This window comes from Aspergillus wentii (assembly GCF_001890725.1).
Source record: "Aspergillus wentii DTO 134E9 unplaced genomic scaffold ASPWEscaffold_1, whole genome shotgun sequence".
Taxonomy (NCBI): Eukaryota; Fungi; Ascomycota; class Eurotiomycetes; order Eurotiales; family Aspergillaceae; genus Aspergillus; species Aspergillus wentii.
Window position 1 is genome coordinate 1084322 of NW_024467832.1, and position 8788 is coordinate 1093109.

At 48.8% G+C, this 8788-nt stretch overlaps 5 protein-coding genes across 5 annotated transcripts; 3 read left to right on the forward strand and 2 right to left on the reverse strand.

The window, feature by feature from the left end:
* Window positions 1-315: 315 nt before the first annotated feature.
* On the forward strand, window positions 316-1334 carry ASPWEDRAFT_166474 (putative metallo-beta-lactamase domain protein; the record flags this gene model as incomplete). Its single annotated transcript, XM_040829997.1, has 3 exons — window positions 316-431; window positions 497-1091; window positions 1146-1334. The coding sequence occupies 3 exons, from the start codon at window positions 316-318 to the stop codon at window positions 1332-1334; spliced, it is 900 nt and encodes a 299-aa protein (XP_040694080.1).
* ASPWEDRAFT_208317 (uncharacterized protein) lies at window positions 1324-2489 on the reverse strand. Its single transcript, XM_040832287.1, has one exon. It carries the CDS (start codon window positions 2277-2279, stop codon window positions 1440-1442), a length of 840 nt encoding a protein of 279 aa, XP_040694081.1. The 5' UTR covers window positions 2280-2489; the 3' UTR covers window positions 1324-1439.
* A 251-nt stretch (window positions 2490-2740) lies between these two features.
* Window positions 2741-3701, forward strand: ASPWEDRAFT_166476 (putative haloacid dehalogenase-like hydrolase; the record flags this gene model as incomplete). Its single annotated transcript, XM_040829998.1, has 5 exons — window positions 2741-2865; window positions 2934-2966; window positions 3014-3223; window positions 3279-3441; window positions 3492-3701. 5 exons carry the CDS (start codon window positions 2741-2743, stop codon window positions 3699-3701), a joined length of 741 nt encoding a protein of 246 aa, XP_040694082.1.
* A 417-nt stretch (window positions 3702-4118) lies between these two features.
* Window positions 4119-6099, reverse strand: ASPWEDRAFT_22589 (zinc knuckle domain protein; the record flags this gene model as incomplete). The annotated part of the gene is made up of 2 exons (XM_040832358.1): window positions 4119-5006; window positions 5098-6099. The coding sequence occupies 2 exons, from the start codon at window positions 6097-6099 to the stop codon at window positions 4119-4121; spliced, it is 1890 nt and encodes a 629-aa protein (XP_040694083.1).
* Window positions 6100-6875: 776 nt separating this feature from the next.
* On the forward strand, window positions 6876-8217 carry ASPWEDRAFT_208240 (ORMDL family protein). The gene is made up of 4 exons (XM_040832286.1): window positions 6876-7337; window positions 7417-7775; window positions 7830-8131; window positions 8189-8217. The coding sequence occupies exons 1-3, from the start codon at window positions 7205-7207 to the stop codon at window positions 7878-7880; spliced, it is 543 nt and encodes a 180-aa protein (XP_040694084.1). The 5' UTR covers window positions 6876-7204; the 3' UTR covers window positions 7881-8131; window positions 8189-8217.
* Window positions 8218-8788: the final 571 nt, after the last annotated feature.

Below are 8788 nucleotides of genomic sequence, written 5' to 3' on the forward strand. Positions count from 1 at the left end.
TAACCTTTTTTTTCTTCTCGTCTAATATCTGATATCATGTCATCGCCTTCTTTGTCCACATAGTGATTCTCCTTCTTGCACATTTTCAGCGTCTGGCGGGTGATTAGCGATGAGGACCTGCCTGTGCCCCATTTTTTTTTGGCTGTGTGATACATGTACACCGATTCCCAGCTCATAATCAAAAGCATTGGTTGAATACAGTATATAGAGTTCTGACGTAGGCGGGGAGTATACATGATGTCAGCGTCCTGTACAGCACCAGAACAGCTTCAATATACCACCTTCCCAGCTAACTAGGTGACTATACAAAACAAAATGAATTCCCTTGACCTTCTCATCTGCACGACGTGCGGAGTCCAGCACTCGACAACTGATAACCTCTCTTCGTGTAAAATCTGCGATGATCCACGCCAATACATTCCCGCATCAGGGTCCTCCATCTCCATCTCCATCTCTCCATCTCAACACAATACAAATACTGACTACTAACTAACAGACAATCCTGGACAACCCTCACCACCCTCCACTCCAAAAAAACGCACCACAACGAATTCCTCCCGGACAAAAACCACCCCAACGCCCTCATAACCATCCACACCGTCCCGCGCTTCGCCATCGGCCACCGCGCCCTCCTCTGCCGCACGCCCTCGGGCAAAAACCTCCTCTGGGACTGCCTCACCTACCTCGACGAAGAGAGCATCACGCACATCAACTCGCTCGGCGGCATCCACGCCATCGTCATCTCGCACCCGCACTATTTCGGCGCCGCCCTGCACTGGGCGGATACCTTTGCCTGTCCCGTGTACTTGGCTGGCGAAGACGCGGAGTGGGTGATGAGGCGGGATAAGAGCGAGTTGAGGCTGGTGTTTTGGGAGGGGAGAGAGATGGTCCCGCTGTATGATGAGCCCGGTATGGTGGTGATTAAGACCGGGGGACATTTCCCGGGGAGTGCGGTGCTTTGGTGGAGGGGGTTGGGAGGGGGGAAGTTGCTTGTGGCGGATTCGATTGCGGTTGTGCCGAGTGGTGTTTATCATGTTGATCGGGTGCCGGGGACGGTGTCGTTTACGTTTATGTGGTCGTATCCGAATATGGTGGGTTCTCTTCTGTCCCTGTCCTTGGTGGTATATAGGATACTGATGATGTAGATCCCCCTCTCTGCGGATCAAATACATGGGATCTGGAAGGCAATCAAACATACCGAGTTTGAGGATGCTCATGGCGGCTTTGTGGGCACTGATGTGAGAGGAAATGGCAAGCAGAAAGTGCTGGAAAGTGCGCAGATCATCGTCAAGGCCATGGGATATCCTAATCATCCTATTCTTCAAGAACAGTAGTCTATCAAACGAATGCAGTGTATTGGCTTTGTTGACCATGCCTTCTATACTATCCAGTAATCCCATTAATGATGAAAACAGAGTGAACATCCAGCACAAACCCATCTACATATCCGAGAAAGGCCTCACAGACGTTGTCCCTCTTCCTCGCAGTCGATGCTGCGCAGATGCCAACGAACTAAATTCCAGGCCATCGCTGACAGGAAACTTGCCCGGATAGCTTTCCACGGATCGAATTGAGTGCAAATCCTTCATTCGTGCTCGAGAATCATTCGACAGCTGAAGTTCGGTGAAATCAAGCGAGGACCGTCGACTCTGGCTATATGGCACAATCTGCACATACTGCGAGGGGATAATCGGTGTATTTTCTGGTAAGCCAGACGATTCAGACTGTATCACTCCCTCTGTCTCACTCCGTCTCACCACTGGCGAATATACGGATTCACTGGCAATCTGCACCGGGTCGATAGCATGACCGGTAGTATTGGCAGGGATGGATTCCATCGGTCGATCAGCAGAAGGCGTCAGAATACACTGCGACATCCGGATCGCAGGCGAGATACTCGACGAGACCTGCATGATGGGGCTGTGAAAGCACGACGAGGGCTTATCTTCCTCCGTGGTTGTCGCCTTGATATCCATACAACCACACTCACTGGGCGTGTTATTCGGGGCATGAGCACCCTCCGTGGAAGCAGCAAAGTCGATTTCATTCTTCAGTCGATAGAGACTGTCTGGGATGGCAGAGAGAGAAATGTCCACGATGCGATGCTCCTTTCGGCTGATGGCGTGTTGGACGCTCTCAGGCTTCACTTTGAAGACGAAGACGACGGCATGCAGCGCTTTCAACGATGCCAAAGCACCGACTAGAGATGCAGTCTTGCGAAAGCTGATGGTGATGGGTTCATGATTGGGCGGGAAGTGGTCGGGGGTCTTTGTTGTCATGATACCATGAGAACTGAGATGGATTGATAAGTAGTGTAACAACTGAAGGAAGGACTTGATATGATAAGAGAAAGAAGCTGATTGAAGATATCAAAAGGATGGAATCCACGCACGATGGAAGAAGAGACGAAGAGTTCATTTCATCGCAGGCTGTTTGTTCGAGCGAAGAAAGCAGGCAGCGGCACAGAGGAAGGAACAGCCCTGGTTTTCATATTGAATAAAAGGAATTCAGACTTTGAATGTCTTATTCTCTAAAAGAATATCGAATCACTAGATATATAATATATAAGATCGATTCTTGCCGATGAAAACACTGCTAGGCATCCCCGCTTTCAGTTTCAGTGAAGCTTTATCCATCCCCACTTCAGCTTCAACTTCATCTCTTCTTCCATCAACAACCATCTCTCCGTCCCATATACATGTCAAAACCCATCGTTAGAATACTTAAATCCTCTCATATCATGTCATCTATCCAAAGATACGCCCTCCGTCAGCGGAGATTCGCACCCCTCGATCCAGCACGGAGAGAGTCATCCAGTGCCCCGCCGTTGAAGGGAATTGTGTTTGATGTTGATGGGACTTTATGGTGAGATTATCTACAATCCTTATATTCTTCTTGATATACAATTTAAGATATTCATACAACATATACAGCTTGCCACAACATCACATGTTTGTTAAGATGCGGTATATAACCCTCTAAACAATTGAAACTATCTCAGCTAACAACCCAGAAATGCAATCGGGATCGACAAGAATGTCGATATTCTACACCATATCCAACGTCTCGCAACTCCCGAGGAACGTCTGGCTGCTGTCGAAAAGATCAAAGCTGTCGAGCGAGAGGCAATGCTCACTCAGGAGCCCCAGCCAGGACTCGTCGACCTGATGGATTACCTTCACGGCCGTGGGCTGAAGAGAGCCCTCTGTACGCGGAATATCGAGTATGTCTTCATTCAGATTAATCATGGCTACAGTGACTAATCCACCAGGTTGCAGAGCACCCGTCTTGCATCTGCTTGAAAAATATATCCCCACTCATGAATTTCTTCCTATTGTCACCCGAGAAACTCCTAATCTGCTTCCCAAGCCAGACCCAGCTGGTATCTTGCATATCGCAAGCGAATGGGGTCTCGACAATCGTGGCGACAGCCTCATCATGGTGAGAACCTATACCTTCTGGCCAAAACCATCAGTACTAATGGCCAATAGGTTGGTGACAGCTTGGATGACATCACGGCTGGCCACATGGCCGGTGCTGCTACCGTATTGCTCTTGAATGACCGCAATGGTCACCTGAAGGACCATGCACATACAGACATTTGCATCGAGCGTCTAGACGATCTAATCAAAATCCTCGATGAAGGTTTCGTGGGACATCGAGACGAAGTTAAACCCCCTACCAGTGAACAGCAAGGATAAACCTCCTGCTCTATTGAAACGCATGATACCCCGTGGCAGTATATCAGACCGATTTGGAAATTGCATCTTCAGGAAGTCCCTGAAAGTGAGATAATTCATTATAAGACGTTGTCGATGATAACATGTACACATATCATTTTTTGTACAGCAACCGAACCAATCAATGGCTTCGTGGATCTATACCTATCCAGGCTGCTTTTGCCGGTTGAATCTGACTTCAGGCCCGCAGGTATTCTGCAGGCACTACTCTTTCAAGTGACACCACACATTCGTTCCAATAGGCGATCAGAGTCGTCATGGTGAATCTGACATAGATCGAGCCATCTACAATGCGTCTGCTGAAAGCACATAAGCAATATACAATCAACCTACAACATCATTAGTCTCTTAGCTTTGGCGTTTCTGCTCTTTGCATCATTAGAGCCTGTATTTGTCCCAGGCCTTCTTTCCGGAACTTGGCATCGGCCGGTAGGCATCCCCGTTTCCACCTCGTTTGTTCCCACGCCCGCCTCCACGACCACCACGATCACCGCCTCTGGTGTTACGAGGGGCTGGCCTTCCACGGCCTCGTGGGGGAGAGCGGGGGGCCGGCTGCCAGCTATCCCTGCCACGTCCCCGGCCGGGGCGTGTGTTGGGAGACATTGACCGTTGGCGGGAGTGATTCCCATAATAGTCCTGCCGGTCTCGGTAGTCTCGCCGGGAATCGTAGTCTGGTCCTCCAGGGCCCAGATTTTTATTCTTTCCAATTCCACTTCCAATCCGGATGTTAGGACGATTTGAATTGTTTCGACCAATGGGTGGCCGCTGTCCTGGTCTGGACATCATGTCATCGCTGTCCGGCGATGGTGAGCGCTGGTCTGCTCGGCCCCTGATTTTCATTCCACCGTTCCCACGTTGTCCTCTCGTCATGGGAGCACCTCCTCTACGGGCACCAACCACCGAGTTGGTGTTAGTGACCAGGCTTTCATCCAGCCCTTTTAGCGTCCATGAAGATGATAGTATTGGACGGGGGAGGGATGGGCAATCACCCATAATATGGCGGTTGCTTGCGCAATGCGAGCATGATATGGAAACAAAAACGGACCCTGAAGATGGGACCGGTCGGGGAATCTTCCACATGTTGTCGCACTGGAGCTCCAAGTGTTCAGGCGATCCACATAGATCGCAAGGCGTCTCGGAAGCGGAACCTTTTAGAGGTGAGGTACATCGTGCCTCATCGTGGCCACGCTCCCGGCATTTTTGACATCTTCTCCAGGAAGGACAGAAGCTACTCTGATGTTGATTCCAGGCACCACAGTGTACACACTGAAATTTGTCAGCTGCCAACTTATATGAACTAACCCCAAGACATCGCTATGACACTACAGAGCCCATGATCATAATATAGAAAACGTACCTCTCTCGAAGGACACACCTCAGCGAGGTGGCCTTCTCGCAAGCATTCTGTGCAGGCTACTGGTAGCTGGAGATCAATGTCGTTAATATCACGATCATAGAACATGAATCTGGCTTGGACTTCCATGTCTTTGCGTTCTAGATCAGCGAGGGCTGTTGGAGCTGTAGGGTATCTTTTAGAGAAACTCTGAAGAGCGCCCTCCTTGGTCTGCACCGGAGTCTCTATAATTCCATTCTGCGCATGGGAGGCGCTGCCATTCAGAAGGCTGGCCGGACGAGCCTCGGGGTCAGAGCCATCATTGTCCAAGGAAGCCTGACCATTCTGATTCTTGCTCGGGCTATTGCCCTGACTGCGGGAACCAATGTTCAGCATTATTGAATCATCAGCCTCTGATCCCAGGGACTCGGAGTCATCCGAGTCACCAGAGTCATGCATCTGATCCGACCCAGCGGAGCTTTCATCCACTTCCCCTTCTTCCATATCTTCATCTCTATTTTTGGCTTCCTCAGCGTCAGACGAAGCAGACGCACTGCCACTGCGCCAGTATTTTCCATTTACCGCATCAAATTGGGAGACCGGTTTGCTCTCAGCCGCCTTGTTCGCCCGCCCGCCCAGGGTTGTTCTGACGGCACTTTTCCTGCCTTTATTCCAATTGATCGCGGGTGCAGTGGACCCAGCATGAGGGTTATCTTTTGAAGGATCTGCGCTTCCATCATCCGAGTTGTCAGACTCTTCCTTGTCACTTGATGAGTCCGAGCCGGAGCTAGATGTGCTATCCGGATCTACCTGGAGGGGATTTGCGCTGAAAGAACCACCCTGCGGAACAAAGTCACGGGTTTCGCGATCACCTGTCTTCCCTCGTCTGCGCTTCTTGTTATTCGCGTTCGAGATCGGATCTTGAGAGTTCTGTCGCGACGGTTCGGTCGAGCCATTCCCACGTGTTCGTTGCCCACCAACGGAGGCGGTCCGGGAATCATTATCATCGCCCGATGATCCAGGCATGCTTAATGAGGAATAAGGGGGAAATAGGAGGTAAGGAGCGTAGGGGGGTCAAACTGGCGATGGCTGGACTAGAAGCGAAGACGTTGTGGGCGCGATTCTTCTTTCCTCCGCCTGTCAAAAATTTACGGGGAGCGAAACAGACCAGAAACGATACTATTTGTTGCGACGGACCAAAAAGAAGGCAAAAAGAAAGCAACGAACGGAAGATGATATTAATAGAATCGGTTGTGTCAAATAAAACTGTTGACAATAATACTAAACGATATGACCCAATATATGCAGGCCGCGACGGAAATATTGGCGACTTGCAATGGCGTTGAGTCTCGCCCTCTGGTTAATCTCCTAGTGTGCTTTGGTGATAGCGTCAAAGGGAGACAGAAGATTCCTCGATCTCTGCTAGATACTATCTATCTCCATCTAATTATTATTTATTCTAGATGGTCGTAGTCCCTAATTATAATCCTTAGTGGTATCCTCTCTTCGTATCTCTCTTCTTTTTTTTTTCTGGCCACGTGCGAAGGCTTTTTCCCGTGTCGCTATTCCCATCGTCCTTCTCTTCTTCTCCCACCCTTTTTCCTTTCCGCCTCTTCCTTCTCATATTTCCGCCTCTCAGCTGCAAATCATTTATTGCCCCAACTTGTTCTTCTGCTTCTTTGAATTTTCCTCGTCGTTCGTTTGGTTCTTTTAATAAATTAAATATAATCGCATCCCTCCCCCCTATTCGCCCATCTGTCTGATTTACGTTGATTTTCTGCTTCCCCTTCTGCGGGCTCCCGTGACCCAAACTTGCCGATCCTCAGATCTCACGGTCGGAACCTTTTGTCTTTCTCCAGAAGCACCTCTGCTTGGGTTTCTCCTCAGATTTAATATTAAGGCCTTCCGTGTCTCTCCTCACCACCGCAATCCAATCCTTTTTTCCATTTTTCCCCCTTCGTCCTTTTTTTCTTGGTCTCCTTCGTAGACCAGCCTCTCCCGTTGTCGCTACAATTTCCCATTCCTCTCTCCCGACAATACCGCCAAAGTGTCTTCCCTATTGATTCCCCGTGCCATCTCCTTCCCCCCGGAGGTTGACACTGGGCCGAATCGGTTGCGCTCGAACTCTGCCATGTCCCAATCCAAGGCCGGAAGAAGGAGGAGGTCCAGCAGTCTCATCTACCAGGAACCCCCGGAGTCCATTGAGCGCACCAGTGATCAGGCCGCCTTGCCCAATTTGAATGCGAACTGGGTCCACGCTAAGGGTGAGTTGTGTGTGGGAGATAGGGAGATAGATATCTGGATACTGGTGGAGTAGAATGCTGACCTTTGTGGTGGTTATAGGTGCTTGGACAATCCATTTCGTTTTGATTGTTGCCCTCAAGATCCTCTACGATATCATCCCCGGTGTTTCACAGGAGACATCATGGACCCTCACCAACATCAGCTACATGTTCGGCTCTTTCCTTATGTTCCACTGGGTGCGGGGCATCCCATTCGAATTCAACGCTGGTGCCTACGATAACCTCAACATGTGGGAACAGATTGACAATGGGGATCAATACACCCCGACCAAGAAGTTCCTGCTCTGCGTTCCTATCTGCCTTTTCCTTCTCAGCACACATTACACCAACTACGACTTGACATACTTCACCATCAATTTCCTTGCTACACTGGGAGTGGTTATTCCTAAGCTTCCTTTCGTATGTTTATCCCTGCCGCTGGTATTCGTTGGGACATGCTAACTCGGCTCACAGTCACACCGGTTGCGAATAGGTCTATTCTCCGAGGAACCCGAAGAGCCATAGCGATGTTTTCTTTTTCTCATTCTCTTTCCTTTTTGTGACTTTCCTTATTCTTTTCCATTACTCTCCACTTGGCGCCCCAATCACTTTTCCTTCATTATTTTTCATTTCGATTTGATTGTGCACGTCTCACACACTCGCAATGAGACTTCATCTGTGAAAATTGGCCGCAGCTTTGCTCCTTTAGCCAGTCGGATTTATATTTTGTTTGGCCAGGGAAGAAAAAAAAAAAGAAATTAGTAGAGAAGAGAAAAGTGGGAAACCCCGGTCTTCTTTTGGGGGTTTATTAAGGATCATTGATGTCTAGATAGAAACGGTATATTATTACTCCTATTATTACCTGTTGCATCTTAATTTCGGGCCTCGGTTGGCATTTGGGCATGTAGTTAGCAGCCATGGCAGTATACGCAGTATGCAAATCCCACGCTTTTTCCAGCATTCATCTATCCTGTATTGATACTGAGAGATGAGCCATCTTAACCAGCAGGGGAATTTAGCACATGTTCTTGGCTTGTTCTGGCGACAGTGTGGGGATTGGGGCGTATTGCATCATAGGGTACTTTGTGCGCTCCTAGCAAATAGGATAGACGCAGTGTGGGTATCATCTTAATTTCAGACCTACACTACATTAACACTGCACTTCTGCAAAACATTATCCGCCATCTTCAACTCAATTCAAAATACTATACCATTGTTATTATGCTCTTGTTTCTCGCACCCAATCGGGCATATTGCCACGAGAGACAGACATCCAGGGTAAAAATAGACCCGACATTGACAGATCTTCAGCGATGATGCGTACACTGGTTGATCTAAAAATATGGCCATCTATCGTCCAATGATATGGATATTGATTGATTGCATAAAAATAACTGAAACAATCACGACATTTCAAAAAAAAAAAAAAAAAA